Here is a 21431-nt window from a genome sequence, read left to right as displayed (position 1 = left end):
AAACTGGGAACAATCAAAATGTCTTACAAAAGGCAAATTATTAAACAAACTGTGGTATATCCATACCATGAAATACTACTCAGAAATAAAAACAAACTATTCATAAATGCAATGACTTGGATGGATCTCAAGGGTTTTTGTGCTGAGTGAAAAAGTACTTCTCTCTACTATCCTTGCAACTTCCATTGCTTCTAAAATTATTCTCAAAATAATAAAAATTTCTTTTAAAAAGTAGGAAGGAAGAAGGGAAGAAAGAAAAGAAGGTAGGTAGGTGTAAATCAAGTATTGGCAAACTATGGCTGGGGTCCAAATCTGGCCTATTGCCTATTTTTTTTTTTTTAATTCAGTTTTATTGAGATATATTCACATACCATACAGTCATCCATGGTGTACAATCAACTGTTCACAGTACCATCTTATAGTTATGCATTCATCATCTCAATCTATTTTTGAACATTTTCCTTACAACAGAAAGAAGAAAGATCTACATTTTAAGTTCAAGGTAGACAGCTACCTGAGTCTTTTCCAGGTTACAGTGTCATAGTCTCCAAATGTAATAACATTAAGATACCAGTTTAGAAATTAACTATGATCTTCCCAAACACAACGAGCCCCTCAAATGAGTCTCTAGCTTGTCCCATTTGTAAAAGTAAGCTTACACGGGGTGAGGTTCAGGGGACTTCTGTTTCCATCCATCACACAGTGGCAGTAAAAGCAAGATAAAGTGATTTGAATATATCAGCCTCCATAGCACCAGGATATCGTAGACACCAGACCACTCTAGATCCTTCCCATTCCCAGCAGGGACCCCCAAGACATGGCTGGGCTGTTTGGGTCATACTCGATCTCAATCAACCCTGGCACAGAGTTGCTGTGAAGAATTAATACTTTTTTATATAGTTTACTAAAATTTAAGAAATGACTGAGTCATTAGAGTATTTTTTCAGTCTACATTTTTATGAATAAAAGACCTACTCAAGAGATCATTTTTATTTAGTTTATTTAAATAAGGATAAGGCTACTTAAAAGACTTTTTACATACAAAAAATGTACATTACAAGGTTAAACTTTTCTGTACGTAAGTACAAAACCTGCACAGGCATTGAATAAAAGAGCACACTTAAAAACATTTTGACCATTTTTTAGCCTCTAAAAATTACTGAAGTTCCACAGTAGTAAATAGAGGAAGCTCTTACATACATATGATTTAATCTATTGGCAGTTTTACTTAATGTAAGTTTTAAAAAGATCACTGCTACTGAATGAGTCTCTAGATCATTTTTAGAATCGTTCCCCAAACTTAAGTCAACCAAATATTATTTCAAATAATTACAATTCTGAAGAATTTTAAAACTAGCAAATACATTATGGTCTCATTATGGTATCGTGGTATTAGCTGCACCACCTTTCTTAAGTGCCTGGTAGCTCTCTAGATTAATAAAGCTATTTTGGAAAACTGTACTGCCTTTATAGCCATTGGGAAGCAATTTAGTGCTCTGGTGCTGCAGAGTCCTGAGACTTCCAGAATTCACGCAGCAGTCTATGATCCCCCAAACCTAAAAAATTAGGGGTCAGTCTGTCTTCATTCCTCAGTGAGTAGGACCAAGCAATACGACTCGCAAACCTAAGACTAAAGCTTAGTGTCTACAGAAAGGAGGAAGGAGACTGGAAGTAAAGAAATCAAAAATATGGGAAAGGAGGATAAGAAAAAGGAAAACAAGGAACAAAGAGGGAGAAAAAGAACGAAGACAACCTGCCAATGGCAGGAAGTAGTAAAGTGCCTGTCCCCAGAAGTCACCCCACTGGTTCTAATGCTATTAATTTGCCTATTCCAATAAGAATTATCTAGCCTTACTGGAACACAGAATGAGAGCAACAATAGTAACCACCTGTGTTAGGGGGTAAAGGGTATTCCAAAGTTATATGCCATTCAAATCAAGTCCTTCTAATCTTTTAACACAGTAAGGCAACATTTCAAAACATAAGATTTCCAACATTTCTGCCCCAGAATCCCATCATTCAGCATGCTTCCTTATGTGGAGAAAGACATTTCAAGACAAGATGCATCTATATACCTTCAGAAGGCACAGCTTCTATAAGATGATATAATACATGGTACATGGTTTAGCACTTCTCCACATTTCAAACTCAAAATAGCCCAAAAATATGCTGCTATATGAGCACTGATCCTGAATATTCATAATATAAACTTCAATTTGAAGCAACAATGTTACACAGTTCAGCTGTTATTACCAACCTACTCTGTAAGTTAAATACACAAATTAAAAATTAATCTTATTGAGTAACTAAAAATAAGTTTCCACTGACTTAAAATTGTCAAATGGCTAACTCTCTCTTAACTAAGAGAGAAATGCAGGTGGAAGCAGAGGGGACAACTGAGTATAAAATGTATATTTGTCATTCTACCCTAAAATCTGCACTTTTACAAACTCCCTTAGTATCTATTTACGTATAGAAAAACAGTTGCCCATTAACGATATTACATGTATCAGCCCTGCAGATAACTATGTATTTAAGATCAACAATTTATGCAATACTTAGGATGTGACAATTCTGTCTTATGTGTACAGATTTATAGTCTGGAATAAAGGCAGAATGGTTAAAAACTGTAGATTAAAGTTTTAGTACTTACCTGCAAGGCTGAATTAATTTTTTTAAGGCTGTTCAATAGCTGAACTCAAATGCCTGTTTTAACATCAGAAGAGGAATAAGACTCCTCTAAAAACTATTGAAAAAGGCAAACCCCAATTTGAAGATCAATCATGCAAAGGAAAAAGTATAAAGTATCCTTTGTTCTTGGATAGAAATATATAGCAGAAAAGTTCACACTAGAACTCATGAATATGAGATAAAGCCTATCTTCTCACAGACCTCCATTATACATTAAACCACTTTAACAACAACAACAACAACAAAAAAACCAAAAGGCTTTCACAGATAATCCTGTGTGTGACAGCCCTGTGGGAAGCCGTCTATATTAAACCCAGAGGGAACCCCATCTGGCAATGGGTATGTTTTTCCTATGCTGTACTCCGAAGTGATGTCCTGACTTTAGCATCTCCTCTACTGCCTACTACAGATCACAGCCATCAACACCCTCTGTAACTTCCTGGATTCTCCTAAGTCCTGGAATTCTACTCCTTTCTTCCTATTCTCTAAACTTTCTGCCATCAGGTACCACCTCTAACATGATTACCTAGCCTGAAGATACTTAAATAACCTTAATTTTAAAAAGATGAGCTCCTAAGAGGGAGCGATACCTGAACGCACAGTGAGATCACAGACTGCTCACGGAAGGAGTAGGTAGGACAACTGCATGACAAGAAAATTCAAAAAGATGGATCAAGTGTGAAACTGACCAAGCGATTCACAATGAATTTATTCTGCTACCAATGCAAGAGGAGGAGCAACAGCAAGCAATGAATTCCCTTTTGATTTTCTTGGGAAGAAGCAATGCAAGCACTTAAAGACTAGCAATTGATTTGTATATTCTGATTAGTTTTCCAGTGGCACTTAAAAAATGCTTTTCTTGGTGAATCCTTGAGGATGAGTTTGGCAATACTTATTAAAATATTGTGATGCACTGTTACATATGTTTGCTTGGGAAAAGAAATTAATTAAAATAGTGAATTGATACAGTTTGTCGTTTTTTTTTAATCTCAAATTTCCCTAGACTCTGAAAGAGACTAATGAGAATAATTTCTAAAATTAACTGGATGTTCTATACCAGACTTGCAGCTAGTGATTTGACTAGGAACAATATAAAATGACTTATACTAAGTCATTAGTTCACAAAGAAATTCTTTCCTATTCAGGGAAGGAGAAGAAAGAATTTTCAAGGAAGAAAGGAAAAATGAAAGAAAGAAAAGGAAACAATATATTTTATGAACCTAATTTTAAACCTCTTAAGAAAATTCCACAATAATCAGGATCTCATTAAATACTGTCAATAAATGTGAACCTGTCTGAAAAACTACAGTTACAATTATATTTACATTTTTGGAAACTTTCCTTCATGGCCACGTAACATGTTGTATCTTCCTCTTTGCTTCTGGGGGCTTCAGATTATTCTGAAAAGACATTGGCAAAAATAATTTTATACTTGCAAAAATGTCAGAAAGTAACTATCACCAAGGTTTACTATTAGTACAGTAATGGTTGATCACTGCTGCCATCTGGTGGGAATATATTTAATGAACAGGAGGAAATTTTTAAATATAAATAAATAAAGCCTCTCCTGGCTCTCATTTTTCTAGTCTTCTGGTTCTCAACTGTTTGTACATTATAATCTCCCAGAGCATTTAAAAACATGCCTAGGCCTGACCCCAGAATCAATTAGATCAGAATCTATGGTGAGTAAAGGAGATGGGCTCTGATTTTTTATTTTTGTTAAAAACTTCTCAGTTGATCCTAACGTGCAGTTAAGAGTTGAAAATCACTGCTTCCTCCCTGCTTAGCCCATCTCCTCCCTCTTCTTCCCAATCCAAAATTAGAGGGAAATGTTGACAATAGAAAAAAGAAAGACTTTCTTTTTTTTTTTTTAAATCACACCTCTGAAAGAATAAAATTTCATTTGGTAGAGAAATGCTTTTTAAGACACTGAAAATAAAAATCCTCAAGGCTCACTTCTTACTGCAGTATTTGAAATCTGGATTTTTTTCTGACTCTCCTCCATCACCCTCTTTTCTTTCCCTTACAGAAGTAGCTAAAATAAGTATGCAGACAGCAAAATGCTATAATAAGTACATGCTTTGGGATGAAACAGACCTGAATTCAAACTCTTATTAAAGGTGGAACCTTGGACAAGTTCAATTAAATTCTCTAAGCATCTGTTTCATCACCTATGAAATGGGAATAACTATGGTGCCCATTTCATAAGGTAGCTGAAAGAACTTGGGGCCTGTTGGGAACACAGTAGCTTTCTTTTTCCTCTAATACAGTCTATTACTTGAAAAAAACGTTTGAACTACTTTAAGTCTGGATCTGTTTGACACACAAATAGAAGATGGCAATAAAGCCAAAACATACTACAAGAATCAAGACTATAAAATTGCTCAGTATTTAAAAATGAAATCACTTTTCTGAGGAGCTTAGGGAAGGATCAACTATACACACACACACACACACACACACACATACACACATACACACATATATATACATATATATATTAAATCTCACAAATTAATCTCTAAATAAATTGTTTAACTGTAGCAAATTTGCCAGCATATGGAAATCCAAGCTAGAGATGTTTAAACAAAGCAGAGAGCAGAACATAACAGACTCCCCTAAATTTCCCCTATCTTTCCAATGGTATGTACATTTGAAGGGGAGGGGAGGCAGGTGTAAATCTTAAAAAGATTCCAGTGAGGTTTTAAGGTAAGCGCAAACAGGCAAACTTAAGGTCAAGTTCCAAAATGCTACTTAATAAATGTTTGACCCTGGACAAATTACTTAACTTTCTGAGTCACAGTAATAAAGGAATACTTCCCTCTTTTAGTTGCAAGTTAAAGGGCTAAATGAGAAAAATCTACGAAAAATGCCTAAGAGATTCTCTTTACACATTTTAAGCAGAAATAAATTGAGTGCACTCTCAAAATATGAGTTTATGATCATGGTTCTTAAAATCCTGTGATTCAAAACACAAAAAGGTAATGAGATATAACATTAAAACCATTAAAGAGTTCAAGAACAGCATAAAGCACACCTGACACTTCTGGGGCTAGTAGGCAGACCACCTGGGTTTCGTTCACACCTCATATTAGTATGGGAAGCACCCCCACGCTTACCATGGTTTCTGCTTCTTCTTTAGGAGCAGCTCGCTTTAACTTCACGGGAGTAGTTCCAACAGGGGACAGTGGTGGTGACTTTACAGGGCCGGAAGGACTTTTCCTATGCGTTAAGTCATGGTTCTGTTTAGTGTCATTATTATTGTGTTCCATTTTATTATTCGCAAGCAAATTGGAAGACAAAATTAGGGGTGAAACATTTGAAGAGGAATTTGATAATTTTCGAAAGGCATTACTGGTAAAGCTTGCCTGAGGGGGGGGCTTTAGTCGATCATTATCTCCATTTTCTGTCTTTTTCACTTTTATGCTTGTGCTTGTTGAACTGCCATCAAATACAATGAGAGGTCTTTTCCTTAACCCATCTACAGTGTTACTCCTGAAATCAAAAGAGATGCATTCTTGAAAAATACAATCTGGAATGGCAAACCAGTTCAGTGAAATTCAAAGTTAAAACAACTAACCAAAAAAAGATGTGGTAAGACTAATCTATTTTGAGTATACTGGAAATGAAATTTCCTAGGTCTACTCTAAATGAAATTTTAATTTTCTAGTGACTTATTTTAAAGTTAAAAATATTTGTTTATGAGAAATTTAAGGTTAGCTTTAATGTATGCACATAGTTATTTTTAAAATATCAAACTAACCATAACATTTAAAACACGATTTCCTAGTACCTAAAAAGAAACAAAACAAAAACAAACAAAAAAAAACCCAGCTTAGTGATAAGTGTTATCTTGACCATTCACCAGTTATTATTTAGAACAAATAAACTGTAAAACTACACCAAGACTATCTCAGTGGCAGTCTCTGAACAAGAAGACAGAACATTCTACTGCATTCATTAAAGGTCTCTAAAGCCAAGGCATTTTCTAAACTAACTGTAACATTTGTACAATTTGTAACTGTAAAATATGACAAATCTTCTCACTCAGTTTGTGAAAATTTAATCTCTACTTTTAACCGTAAAGTTCACCTAAAGTTATATTCTATGCAAAAATTAAATTTGTTCACTATTCATTTATACTTCAAGTTATACAACGGGTTTATTTATGGGGAAAAAAACTTTTAATTAAATATGTTAAAATAATAAGGAAGAACATTTCAGCCTTGCAATTAAAAATGTAGTCCAGGAACCAACGGCATCACCATCACACCTTGGGAATGTGTTAGAAATGCAGAATATGGGGCCCTATCCCAAACTACTAAACCAGAAATCTGCTTTCTAACTGATCCCCAGGTGACTAGCCAAACTCATCAATTCTTGTGTCACCACTGAACATCATTTGGTAGAAGATGAAAGAATAAGCTCACTGCATCCACTACCATTGCAGGAGGGAAATAGAGTGAAGTAAGAGTAGAGCTCATCAGCTCATGAGAGGGTTCAATCTACGATTCACAGGCACACTACAGTTTGAGAAGCAATGCACTACAGATCTGGTCCTAGTTCTTTGTGACCCTGGGCAAGTCACAACACTTCTCTGGATCTCAGTTCCTCTGTCTCTCACAGACACTTGATCTTTTAGATCCTGGCAGCTTTAATACTGTCATTCAAAAATTAACCTGGATTTTAGAAATGAAGCCAAAGATGCATTCCAAAATGATATGAAAGGACTACTACAAACTCTCCTGAGTCTTGCTTTGAAGGAAAATATTGCCAGCACTGAAAGCTTTGCTTAGTACAACGTGCCTGAATGTGTCAATCAAGAAAAAAAATACTCTTAATAAGAATCAACAAAAGTACAATGAAAACTATATCAAGCATAATCCAGATTCCTGAACAGTTAACACTAACACAGAGCCTGCACCAATACGCAACCATCAAGCTAATGATGCTTCATCTGAACTGAAATGCCTTCTTGATCAAAGGCCAGACTGTACATGCATTTATTTTTCAAAAGATTATAAGCAATGTATTCAACTATTCTCATTCTTGGGGAATAATCTCCCTATTTAATCTTGAATTTTTCTTTGTAACCACAGATTACAACTACTAATCAACTCAGAACTACATGTGTCACTAGTATTGACCATGGCTGTGCCCTTTATCTCCACCCTCCCACTCTGTCTTCTACTGTCCCTTGTGCATTGTCTGACAGTGTTTTATAGAAGGACATAAAAAAGAAACAAAACAATTGACCTATAGCACCCATTTGTAATAACATAGACATAAGAGAAGAAAAGACACTAGCTCACTTAGGAATTTTGGAAAATCTTTTCCTCATTAACTAAGGAATTTATTTTACTTGTGGTTTTATGTTAACTTTTCTGAATACTTTTAATAGTGTATCCAAAGCTATGTGACAGTCTACCCATTTCTTATTCTCAAAGTCCTTCAAGTCTTACCTGACTCTTCTCTTTTTCTCATACTTCAGCAAAACCTACTGGTTCTACCTACAAAGTACACCCAGACTCCAACCACTTATCACATCCACTACTACCACCTCAGTCAAAGTCACCAATATCTACTACCAGGACTACTGCACAGCCTCCTAATTGGTCTCCTTGCTTCCATCCTTGTACCTCACCTCCCCACCTTAAAGGACTTCACAATACAGCAACCAGAGTGATCCAGCTAAAACCTATAGCAGATGTGTCATCACTGTTCAATACCCTCCAGGATCTTGCTTGTATAAACAGCTAGAAGAAGCAACCTTTATAGAGACAGAGAGTAGTTTACAGTTACCAGGGGTAGAGGCGTGCGGCAGGAAGGGAAAGTTAGTTTAATGTGTGAAGATTTTGTTTGAGGCAATGAAAAGTAGAGGTAATGGACACTGGTGACAGTAGCACAATACTGTGTATGTAATCATTACTACTGAATTGCAAACTTGAATGTGGTTAAAATGGAAAATTGTAAGCTATATATTTGTTACTACAATAAAGAAATTTTAAAAAAAGAGCCAATCAACATTTTTGTTGAGTCTGGTCCCTCAAAAAAAATTGTATTTAGAAACAACAACAAAAAAACCCTCTAATGGCTTCTCGTCTTAGAGCAGAACCAAAGTTCTTACAACGATTCATAAAACAACGTGGTCTGACAATCTTCCCACCCCCCACCAAACCTTTCTCCTACTACTCTCCCTTTGATTCTCTCCATTCTAGTCATTAGGCCTCTTTGTTGTTTGTGGTATACAATGGGCACACTCCTGACCCTAGGCCTTGTTCATACTCCCTGAAATGTTAGCTTACTCTCCACTTTCCACAAGTCTCTCTATTGAAATGTCATTTCTCAGTAAGGCCTTTTCTGGCCACTTTACCTAAAATTGCAATCCTTCTTCCTGTTTTACTTTTCTCCATAGCACTTATCACATATTTTACTTATCTTTCTTACCGTTTCTCCCTATTAAAACATGAGCAGGGATTTTTGTCAGTTTTATTCACTGTAATAGCACAGTGCCTGTTGATCAATAGTTGTTGAATACATGATTATTTTACTTAGGTTTACCCAGGGAAAACAGAAGAAACATTGTTTAGTAATAGAAGATAAAATGGAAACTAGAACAACTAAAAATTACCTTTTCATCTCATTTTTTATCTCATGTTGTCTTTTCTTCTCCATCATTTTTCCCCATCTATTCTTTGGCAAATCCCTCTGAGGCAATGGTATCGCATGTTGAACATAAAGTTCAGTAAGATCATCTTTGTTTATTTTAACATCATTCTCAACAGCTATGTTCTTCTGTGTAAAAGGAAACACAAGTAATTTCAAAACAACATCCTTTATTTTAATAACTAACCAACTGCCTAACATGGTAAAACATTAATGCTTAACAAATTATGAAACTATTTTCACAATCACATACATGCTTAACAGTCCTATAAGCTATTGCAAGAAGTGTTATTATAAATAGGTTAAGCTCTGCAATTAGTAGATCTATTTCATCTTGAAGACAATGGTCACATGTCCTCAGCATGGCAAGGACTGACTCGGCCCACAAACCTTCGGCCAACACACCAGGAATGAAGACCATTTCCAGGAGAATCATTCTGAATCTATAAAGGCTACCGAATAAGGGAACAACAGCTTGGGGAAAATAGACAAAAGAAAAAGCCAGCAGTGGTAACTACCACAACATTCTCCTACAAACCTATCCTGAGTGTTACTATCATGAGCAGATTAGTGAGCTGGAAGTCTCACCCCGTATATTATTTCCCATGTTCCTCTAATGTAGTGCCTCTTATACTGAAGGTAATTACAAGATTTCAGTCTTCTCACTGAGGACAACAACAGTCCATCATTGGAACTTGCTCCCCATGTTATCACAGGCCCTTTCAAGTAGCTTCCAGTCACTGGCTGAGCATCCCTATCTAAATAAACTCACTCTCCTTCATTTCCCAATTTGTTCTCAACCTCATGGAACACAAGCAGCATAAGGTACAGGAATAGTTATGGAGATGGAGTATAGACTTCGGAAGGAAAAATGAGGCTGAAAATGAAATCATAGACTCTTCTTTTAATCAAGGCTTGACAACATTTGTGTTTAATACAATTGGCAAAAAAAAAAAAAAAAATCTATGTCCTCTGTAAATTTATCCCAATTTCTCTTTTTCTTTAAAAATCAAGAACACATACTTTTCTCTCTCATATACTGGACCATCATTTATTATGAATTTCTACCCTATGCGCACTAGGTATGGGAAAATCCTAGGAATTCTCTTGGACAAGATCCTCAGAAGGCTCATAGGCACACTAGTTTCAGAAGCACTGCTCTAAGGCGGTAGTTCTCAAAGTGTAGTCCCTGGACAAGCAGCAAAAAATTGTCAAAAATGCAGATTCCCAGGCTACACCCACACCTACTGAATCGATTGCTGGGGATGGAGCCAGCAATCGAGTTTTAATATGCCATTAGGTGACTTTGATGTATACCTAAAATCTTTGAGAACCACTGGTGTATGTATGGTAACTGTCATCACTAAAATAATCTACCTAGCAGGGGGGCTTGAGGATTTCAGAGAAAGGCGAAAAACAATATCAAATATAACTATCAAAGAGAGGGCAAAACATGCTACAAAAAATCACAAGGGAACTTTCAATAATTCTCTACCACCTTAAACAAAACATCACTTTTTTCTTATTTTTCACCTACCATCAGAGGCAACACCCGCTGAAAAAGGACAGGACCTACAAAACCAGGAGTCCTGAATTCTCCTCCTGGCTGTGCCATTTTCAGACGGTGTGACCTTAAGTAAGTCACTTCACCTCTCTGGGCCTCAGATTCTTCATCTTCAAACGAAATGAGGGTGCGTGGAATAGGTGATTTCTAAGATGCCTTCCATCCCAAACAGTCCATGATTTCTACTCTCAATTTCTCTTTTTCTACCCTTCCTCCCCGTTCTCTCTCTTTCTCAGCTTTTGCTTACTTACAGGCCGCGGAGTTCGCCCAGGACTCCGCTTTCCCCGCATCAAGGACCCAGAAAGGTAAGTCCTATTTCCCAGAAATTCCTGATATTTTAAAGAAGTCTCTTTTTCCGGATAGAGGGGGTGGAGCGAGACCTGTTTTGTCTGCATGCAGAGTTGCAGAAACGGGGGGGGGGGAAGAGCGGCGAGAGCGTCCGCGGCTACCGAGGGTTACTTCGGGGGAACTCAGATCCCAGCACCTCTCTCAAGCAGGCCCACCCACCCGTTCTCCGCCCCCCGGCGCTCCCAACCTGCTCCAGAGTGAGAAGAAGGAACTCTTGGGACAGCAGCTCTGGGTGCAACAACAGCTCCGAATCAGGGCAGCCGCGACCGCCCACATCCCCCGCCATCGTCCTCGCCAGAAGACCCCGACCGGCCACCCACAAGGCTCCGCGAAAGAAGCGTCCCGGAAGTGACGTTTGCCGGGCGGGGACTCGCGCGTGTCGTCATGCCGGATGCGCCGCGCGCCCCGCTCGTCCAGTCTCTCGCGCTGTGGTGCGGTCCTGTGCTACGCGAGTGGGCGGATGCTGCGGAGGAAGAAGAGATAAAAGCGGGAAGAGAATGGCAGGAATCTCTGCCATTGGAAGAGCGGAAAGAGCGAAGTTCACGGAATTGGCCACGATTGGTCGTACCTTATGTAACCTCTAACAGCATGTGCCGAAAGGGTTCCCAGGGCAGCCGGGCGGGAAAGTGTCGGGAGGGGAGGGGTGATATACGTTGCCTAAACATGACACTTATTGCGTCTGAAATCATCGTGTATTTTTTTTTCTTTTCTTTTTTAACTGTTTGTCTCCTAATCCTCCTTCAATAAAATGTTTTGCTTAGTAAGGCCAGAGACATTATTTTATTTCTTCTAATTAATAGCACCTCTGACATAGAAGCACTCAAGTTATTTGTTTCTTAATACCCTGAATTAACCTGCTCACAGGTAAAAGTAATAACCAGCTGAGAAACGCTAGTCATAACAGTCGTTTGTTGATTAGACATTTGCTGTCTTCCAGATACTGCATTTTACCTAGATTATCTCATTTACTCCTCATGGCAGTCCTATGAGGGTATGTATTATTAGAATGCCTATTTTATCAGGAGAGGAAACTGTGGCACAAAGAGGATAATTTGTTCAAGATCGTAGAATGAGTTAGTAGCAAGACTCCAAATTTCAAGTACCTTGTTCCTGCAGTTACTAATAACTACAATGAAGTAATCGTTTTTAGTTTAAACAAATTGTCATGGGTGACAAAATCTAATCCCTAGAGATTAATTTACCAAGAGATCTTTTCTGCTTGTATCATCTTTCATGGGAGAGAATACATCCCATCTTTATTTAAAATTTAAACTTGCAGACATGTTCTAAATGGTCATTGTCTGCATCCTTTGTGATGTATCACTTTGTTGAACTTACTGCCAAAAGATAAATCTTGGAAAGAGTATTGGAAAATAAGTGATATGCTAAATCAGAAGGCAAGATAAAGCTGAAAGGTGTTTCTGATTTTTTCTTTATCCCTTATGTATGTGATACTTCCTTTCTAGAAACTGAATTTCAGAGCTGGGAGGAAGTTATTCTGTACAGTTCTTTCATTTCATTTTAGTGCTGAGGAAGCTGATCTGAAAGAGATTAAATGACTTGCCCAAAATTGAACAGAATGTCTTAGAACTAGGCTGCGGCAGGTATTCGGATGTCCTAACTTTAAGTGTTCTCATCATGGTGTTCAATATGCAAAATCTGAACCCATCTCCCGGTTATCCCTCTCCTGAGACCCATGGAAAGGGAGTACTGCAGTACCATTTAGAAACCATAAGACACTCAAAATTTTAAGTATTATGAAAATTTTTACATTACTCAAAGTTCAAGAGATTTTATTCATTAACATTTTTATTTGGTACTTATACTTGATAAGAACAAAGCTAAGGGAACCTAGCAGATACTGCCCTCCGTTGTGTTATAACCTCACTAGATTGTAAATTCCTTCAGGACAGGGTTCAGACATTACTTTATTATTTTTAGAGAAATTGTGGTTTTACAGAATAATCATGCATAAAATACAGGATTCTTATATATCACCCCACCACCAACACCTTGCATTGGTGTGGAACATTTGTTACAATTGATGATAGCACATTTTTATATTTGTACTACATATATTACCTTTTAATCTCCCACCTGATCACTAGCATGCACAGTGCTTCCCCTTAGCAGACACTCAATAAATGTTCGTTGAACAAATGAATCATGAACAAAATATATACTGAGGACTTTGGGTTCTGGTTCCTTTTGTTGGTAGTAAAATATTTAAGATATTTATATTACAAATGCTTTATCATTAGCTGCCAAAATATCTGAGATTTTAATAATGGATGGTGGTGATGACAGTACAACATTATGAATGTAATTAACACTGAGTTGTATACTCGAAAGTGGTTAAAATAGGAAATGTTATGCCATAAAATAGGAAATGTTACCAAATTAAAATTAAAAATTTATATATCCAAATATGAAAAAAATGACCTTCAAAGTGAATGTAACAGTTAAAAAATACTTCACATTTAACAATTTAGGGCCATAATTCTGCTTTGAGTTTCAAATAACTGCCTTCAATGCCATCATAATAATTACTTGTTCTATTTTTTATTATCATTTTTCATTTATTTTACAAACAGACCATAATATAGATGCATTATGTATTTAAACTACTGGCTTTTTTGTAAAAACCCATCTCATATGTCACCTCTTTAATGAGCTCCTTGAAAACAGTATCTCTCTTATCTTTGGGTCTTCTGCATCCAGCATGGGCCCTGGCACATAGCATGAGAACATTAAATGTGTGCTAAATGAACATGAATGAATGAAACTTTTTCTCGTCCTCAGGCACTTCCATCAGATCCCAAGAGCACATTAGTTTTTGCATTATGATCCATTTAGGTGGATGTTTCTTCCACATATCTCACATTTGGTATTAATGGTTAACAAATTTGAGTGGGTGTTAGAATCACGTTAGTATCACCTGGTGAGCTTGTTAAAACATTTTGCTGCCCCCATCCCCAGAATTTCTGATTCAGGAAGCTTGGGATGGGGCATAGGAATTTGCATTTGTAAGACGTTCTGAGGTGACTCCGATATTGCTGATTAGGCACCATCCCTTACAAACCCCTGCACTGAATCAGGCTACTTCAGGGCAGCGACTGTGTCTTCCTCATATCAGTATCCCCCAGCCTCTAGCCTAGTACCCAGTGCATAGGAGGTACTCAAGAAGTTGCTGGTTGAAATAACAATTGTCTTAGTTTGCTGAGACTGCTATAACCACCACAAACTGGTTGGCTTAAACAATAGGAATTTGTTGGCTCACAGTTTTGGAAGCTAGAAGTACAAAATCAAGGTGTTGGCATTCCATGCCTTCTCCCCTGAGCCTGCAGCGTTCTGGTGGTGGCTCGTTGGCTCTCCATCACTCAATGTCTGCCTCCAACACATGGCGAACTGTCTCCTTGGTCTCCTGGGGCTTTCTGCTCCTGCTCAATTGTACATGACTTTATCTGGATTTCCTCTCCTTATGAGGACTCCAGTTCCCCCCAATGGAATGTGGCCTCGTCTAAATAAGATCCTTGAAGATCTTGTTCACAAGACTCGCCTACAGGATGGGGCAGAGGGTGGTGTTAGAACTTGAGCATGTCTTTGCCGGGCACATGGCTCAAACTACCAGAATAAATCAAAAACTTTCTTTTACCAAAGCTAGACTACAAGTAGACGGAGATGTATGATTAAATGAGCTAATACATGTAAAAGCATGTAAAACATGGCACATAGTAAGCTATGTTTGCTAAAAAAACAACAAAGAAAACCCATAAATGTAACATTTCTTTGCTTAACCTGATCTTCTAAAATGACACCCAAACACCTAGATGTACATATACTCTTTTTTTTTTTTTTTTTAATTCAGTTTTATTGAAATACATTCACAAACCATACAGTCATCCATGGTATACAATCAACTGTTCACAGTATGATCATATAGTTATGCGTTCATCACCACAATCTATTTCTGAACATTTTCCTTACATCAGAAAGAATCAGAATAAGAATAAAAAATAAAAGTGAAAAGAGAATACCCAAACCATCCCCCCATCCCACCCTATTTGTCATTTAGTTTTTACTCCCATTTTTCTACTGATTTTTTTTTCAATTTTTTAACTTTGTTTATCAAAAAATTAAAAACAAACAGGCAAACAACAACCAAAAAAACCCCACAACATTTCAAACAAAGCAATGGATTAAGGAAAACAAATAACCTAAAATAACTACTTTGCTTCCAATATGTTCCTACCATACCCCAAGAAAATCAATAAACCATGTCCAAACAGAGGAGTAAGAAAAACAAATAATCTAAAATAACTACATTGCTTCCAACATGTTCCTACCATACCCCAAGAAAATTAACAACCCCTAAGAAAACACATATACTCTTAAAGGGAGAGTTTGTAGATTAGAATAACATTGAAAAAGACAGAATAAAAATAAAAGCCTCTTTTAAAGATCACCTAGTTCATCAATCTTGAGCATTTTAACTCAAGAATTAAAAAATGTGTTGAGTACTTTCTACATGCAGAGAAATATAGCACAGAACATGCTGGGCACACTTCTTGCCCTCATGCACTTATACCCAGAAGTGAGGAACATAATCTCACCAAGTGTGATGATATTAAGTTTTAGCAGTAGATTGCTACTATTAAAGCATTCAGTTGTATCTATTGCAACTCAATCTTCATTAATATCTTCCATTATAACAAAGCATTTTTACATTCTATAAAATACTCTTAATGTGTTTAGCATGAGCCCAAAGGATATTTAATACATATTTATTTAATAATAAATATTCATAAAAGTTTTTTTGAAAAGCATATGACTTTGATATTTCTTTTTAAGCATTACCAATAGGAACACGAGGAATTTAGAATTAGCCGAGGCAGATATTCATACCTGTTGATGGTCTAGGTGTTTACATACCGGTGCTTGTCTTTTATGAAACAGAATTCCCAAAGTTCCAGGAAGAACAAATGTTTCTAGATGGAATAAAGTGCACATGTGGAGTTTGCCATTTGAAGAATCCTATGGTAAATCCTTTCATAAAGGAAATAATTATTTCAGAATTCTCTTTTTGAAAATACACATTAGACTTGAGGGTGCATTTACTATGGCTTGCCCTTGAAGCTCCGCTGCTGGTAGAACTCTACGCTCCTTGGGAAACCTGTCCCCCACCTGCAGGCTGAGCCAGTGGCACTGGTTCCACTGGGTCCCATCTGCTGTATTATGTGTGGATACTGCATAGGTGTGGCCCTGAAGTCACAAGAGGGGAGGAGTAAAAGACAGAGCACAGGGAGATTATTTCTAATGATTCTTTATTTTCTTCATTAACTTTATTGGGACACATTCCTTTCTCCCGCTTTTGAAACAGAGTGGAATCTGGTATCTGCCTCGTGGCTTGGAATGACATCTTTGCTTTACAATCCCAAGCTGTTTTAGTTGGAAGAAAGCTGAGGCTGCAGGTGACTGGTGGGCACTAAAGCCAGAGAAGATCATTGAGAAAATTGCACTTTTTATACAGTAATGATTGAGCACTGAGAATTCTGGGGGGAGCTTTCTATTTCTTTCATAATGAAACTGGATTTTCATAATTGGAATTGGAATTGGAAGGGCTCATGGATTTTAGTAACCTAGGATTCTTCATTGTGGCTTGACCCAAATGAATAGCTGCTGATAAGCTATTGATGGACTCTCGGAAGAGGAGTGGGTAAATATCCCCAGGACTGCCTTCTTAAATAAGTAGATGAAGCAAATGTACCTGCTCCCCGCTAGGGCATTCCATTCAATCCCGGGCCCCCCGGACTGCTGTAACTGGTGTGAGCTGGGGGTGCTCTTGCTCTTGCACAACAATACATTTCGGTTCTTTAGGAGGCACCACCAGCAAGACAGCTTCTCAGGCCCACGACGCAGAGGTGGCAGCGTGGCAGAGTATTTCCCAGGAGTCTTCATTCATTCATTCGTTCGTGCGTTCATTCATTCATTCGGTATCCCCTTGCGCTCACGCTTGCTCTGCACTGTACCGGCGTTAGAAATAGGCGCACGAATCAGCAAGGCCCGTGTTTTCCTGAAGCTCTCCATTCCAGCGGGGGAGGCAGAAAATACATTCACAATAACCACCCCGACGGCGAGCACCGTGAGCACTTCCACTCATTTCACCCTCCGAAGCGCCCCACGAGGCAGGCACCACCATGATCCCGAATGACAGAGGGAGAAGCTGAGGCCAGGAGCGGTTACCCTCCCGGCCACGAGCACTGCGCGGGGGAGTGTGGCAAGCACAGGAAACGTCCCGGCGGGAAGGGCTCGGCCGGCGGGGACCGGCTGCGTGGCGCGGCGAAGGCGAAGGCCGAGGCCGAGGCCGGCGCGGGGACCCGGCCGCGCTCCCGCCCTCCCGCCGGCGCCGGGCGGCGGCCCCACGTGACGGGAAGCGGCGGCGGGGCCGGAGCAGCCCGGGGAGGCGCGGGCCGGGCGAGCGGGGCAGCGCGGCGGCGGCGGCGCGGGAGCTCAGGCCGCAGGGGCGGCGGCGCGGGCCGAGCGCGGTGGGGCGGAGGCGGCGGCGGCGGCGGGGGCCGGTGAGTGCGGGCGCGGGAGGGCGGCGGCCTGTCCCGGGGGAGCGTGGGGGGCCGGGGCGGAGTGTTGACGGAAAGAGGGGGCTGGGAAGGCGTGGGGGGGAGGGGAGGGGCGAGCAAATGTGTCTGAATGGGGGGCAGATGTGTGTGTCGGGGCAGGTGTGCAGCAGTGGGGCAGATGTGTGTGTCGGGGCAGGTGTGCAGCAGTGGAGAGGGAGTTGTGCGTGCGGACAGGTGTAACCGGGGGGCAGGAATGCAAGTGTATATGGGGGCGGATATGCAAGTATGCGCCTTGGAGGCAGGTATACAATCTTGGGGGCCCACGTACTTGGGGTGGGCAAGCGTGCACGTGTGGGGGGAACGGGGCAGGCGGGCGTGAGTGTGGGGGTCAGCAAGTGTGTATGTTTGTGAGGGGGGGCTGAGTGTGGAAGGTGTGTATTTAGGGCAGGGGAAGATCTGAGAGACTTAGTGCTTGCTTGATTTGAGGTAGACTTCTGGTTTTCTGGGAGAGAGGGGCCAAGAAGATCCCATTCTGCCCCTGTGTCCTTCCTAGGATGGTTTGGGGGCTGTGATTGTTGTTTCCTGGAGCTCTTTGGATTTGGGAGCTCAAACTGGGGACCATACTTGGGCCTGAATCATTGCCCTGAACTGGGCAGTGTGGTAGAAGAGGGAAGAGACCCACCCGTGCTGGGGTTCCAGGCTACTTGCTTTGAGCATCAGGGCAAGGGCATGGGATTTTTCCTTTCCTTTGCCTTCTGAAGGTGCAGGCAGAAGTTGGATTTTCCTCTCTCGGCTTGCCTTCCTCCGTTACCGGGGACAACTTTAACAACAAGCTGTGGCCTCCAGTTGTCTGTTCCTGTAGTTGCTTCCTTTCCATGTGCTATTGGGTGACCTTCACGAATTCCCCCCCAGGCAACTCCGGGGGGCCTGCGGGGCTTGTTGGAAATGGGAGTTCCTGCAGGGCTTCTTAATGCAAATGGGCTGCCTGGGTGCTGGGGTCAACACGCCTCCAAGCAGGGTTTGGTCACTGATAAGTGTTGGCGGGTGGCACCTCCTCCATCGCAAGGGAAGGCAGCAGCTGGCGTGATTGTGTGGCAAGACAAGCCTTGAGAGGCACACTGCTGTGATGATTTGAAGTCAGGATTCATGACGTGGAGTGGGCCAGTGTGGTGCCCCCTCCTGCTCGCTTGGTTTGCGGGAAGCTGGAGGAAAATCAAGGGCGTCCCAATTCTGTGGTCAGCGAGAAAGAACATTTAGCCAGCTGCTTCCTTTTATTTTTCCCTTCCCTTTCTGCCAGTCAGGCAGCCTCAGCAGTCCTGGAAGTGGCCTACTGGGTGTGGAGTGAAAGGCCTGGGAGTCTGTCTACAACTAGCCCTTCCCCAGCCCCAGCCATCCATCAACAGGAGGCAGTGCTCCATGGTGATTTATGATCATGGGCTTTAGGTTCAGATCCCGGCCCTGCCACTTACTAACTGAAACCGTGGGCAATTTACTTGCCATACTGAGTTTCAGTTTTCTCAATCAAAGTAGGGATAATATTAGAAAATCTTTGTGCACATTAGAAAATATCTAGGTTCAGCATTTGGCACAGGAGCTGGCACTTAGTAGGTGCTCAATAAATTATTAATATAAATGAGGAGATAGTCAATAGCTCTCTCAGCTCTGAAAATGTGTGGTTATAGGATCTGAGTATAACCCAATGAATGCTTTATTCTGGAGTTAGATTCCTAGGTTCTCAATTCAATTTGCTGTGCTCATCAATGTATGTGTTTTACACAGAAATCGGAGGAGAGGTGTGTCAATACTCTTAGCTTTCATTTGCTTGGCTTTTTCTTGTCCACTCATGACTGTGAACGGTTCTCTAGGCCCAGAGTTGGAGGGGGAGCTTGGTTGACCACGGTAGGCTCCCCTGCTGGGTTCAGGCTCTGCCTAAAAAAGGAGCCCTTTGCATGTCTTCATTAGGCAGCTCCAGTGGGCAAGTTTTAAGCACAGAGCCCACTGTTGTAAAATGCTCTAGTTTCTAGGCTTGATTTGCGGCTGGCATTTCTGTTAAGAAAATAAAAAATGAAGTAGTGTGGTTTATTCCTTCATGCTGGTATTAAAAATTTTACCTAATGGGTTAAACATCTTCTTCTTGGTCAGAATCCAGTACTCATTAGAAATACTAATTTGTGGCAGCCAGGTGCTTGAACGCTGTTGAATAATTTGGCGCATACTTTACAACTTATATCCTCTGTGGCAAGCCTGCCCCGTTCTTCTTTATTAAAAAATACGTAACTACTAAACTAATGTAGAAGGAACAGCTTAATTTGGGGCTACCCTAAGTGAAATGGAGTGCTTCATGCAAAAGAGCAGGAGAAGCCACTGGGTTGTAAAATCTTGCAGATGTTTTGAAATGAAGATCTTTTCTAAATAGCAAAGAAGCTGCTATTGAGTAAATAAAAGTTTCAAGAGATGCAGTGTAAATAAAAGAGAACTCCTGCCTAGCACCTAGTGAGCACCCAGTAATTCTTAGGACTTTTGTTTGAAGGTTCAGGGTTTAGAAAGATGCTATAAAGTGAACAGTGTACAGTACCCCGCTGTCCCTCTGCTCCCCTTCCACTCCCCATTCCCATCCCAAATCAGCTTCTTCAGTTATAACTGTTGATACCATATAGAATATTTATGTGTGTGTGTGTGTGTGTGTGTATAATTACATCTATGAAATATTATATATGTATATAATTTTGATGAGTATTACCCAGGTAAAAAGATACCAAGTGCCAATACTTACATATGGGTATACACCATTGTATTATTGAGATGACAAGTTAGATGTTAGACCTTAGCTACCTTTTTTTTCCTCCTGTTTTTAGATGCCCTTACAGGTCACTGAAACAGGTTTATTGTCTTACGCTGTGTCAGGTGAGTACAAAAGATAACATGAAATGGTTGTCAAGAAGTGTCCTAATTTTCAAAAGGGGGAAAGTTGTCTTTGGTACTAGCCAATAAATTTGTTGTTGGTTCCTGCCAAATTTCAAGATGAAGACATAAGACAGATGACTGTGAGAACTTAGAGAGAAGAACAGGGGAGCCTGCCCTGGTCTAAGCTCTCCCTCCAACTCTGGGCCTAGAGGACTGTAAGAACCGTTTATGTCACATGAATATATATCCGGTTTTGATAGGATTACCAGGCTTGCAAAGAAATGTATAAACATGTTATTCTGTATCTGAATTAGGGCAAGGCAGTGCTGACGATGAACCCCATTTGGTGAGAAGCTGTTAACAATGTATGATGACAAAAGTTGGTTAGGGGGCATAGGGCAGGGTGAGTCATTTTGGCTGCAGAGAAACCCACGGAGGTAGGATAACAGACTCACGATGGGGATGTGGGCACCCTGCCGATAGCAGGGATCCCCTTAGGAGCGGTGGCAGGACAGTGGACTATTCTTTGCAGTTGTTGCTTTCTTCAGGAGGACTGACGTTCTAAGAGAAGATCTGAAATCACACTTGAACCCCTCAGTCAACAGAGTGGGAAGAATATGTCCCTGTAGTAAGAAACAAAAAGTGGGATTGAAGTCCCTGTTTCATCAGCAGTAAGTAGCGGT

At 40.1% G+C, this 21431-nt stretch overlaps 2 protein-coding genes across 3 annotated transcripts in view; one reads left to right on the top strand and one right to left on the bottom strand.

Moving 5' to 3' along the window:
- Nucleotides 1-983: 983 nt before the first annotated feature.
- C17H2orf49 (chromosome 17 C2orf49 homolog) lies at nt 984-16282 on the bottom strand. 2 transcript variants are annotated; one of them, XM_037806779.1, is made up of 6 exons: nt 16175-16282; nt 11457-11732; nt 9323-9486; nt 6060-6186; nt 5811-5933; nt 984-4091 (listed from the first exon to the last, which is right to left on the bottom strand). In XM_037806779.1, exons 2-6 carry the CDS (start codon nt 11553-11555, stop codon nt 4035-4037), a joined length of 570 nt encoding a protein of 189 aa, XP_037662707.1. In that variant the 5' UTR covers nt 11556-11732; nt 16175-16282; the 3' UTR covers nt 984-4034. The 2 variants fall into 2 exon arrangements, with proteins under 2 accessions (XP_037662707.1, XP_037662706.1); XM_037806778.1 differs by lacking the exon at nt 16175-16282 and adding an exon at nt 10895-11031 and having other exon boundaries at nt 5811-6186; nt 11457-11555.
- A 4440-nt stretch (nt 16283-20722) lies between these two features.
- TGFBRAP1 (transforming growth factor beta receptor associated protein 1) overlaps nt 20723-21431 on the top strand; it is a 64252-nt gene continuing 63543 nt past the window's right edge. Inside the window, exon 1 of the mRNA XM_037806823.1 lies at nt 20723-20748. The gene's annotated coding sequence lies outside the window, so the exon portion shown is untranslated. The remainder of the gene's footprint in view (nt 20749-21431) is intronic.

The sequence above is a fragment of the Choloepus didactylus genome, chromosome 17 (genome assembly GCF_015220235.1).
Source record: "Choloepus didactylus isolate mChoDid1 chromosome 17, mChoDid1.pri, whole genome shotgun sequence".
In the NCBI taxonomy this organism is placed as follows: domain Eukaryota; kingdom Metazoa; phylum Chordata; class Mammalia; order Pilosa; family Megalonychidae; genus Choloepus; species Choloepus didactylus.
The sequence above is the reverse complement of the archived record's forward strand: the minus strand, read 5'-3'. Positions and strand labels throughout refer to the sequence as shown.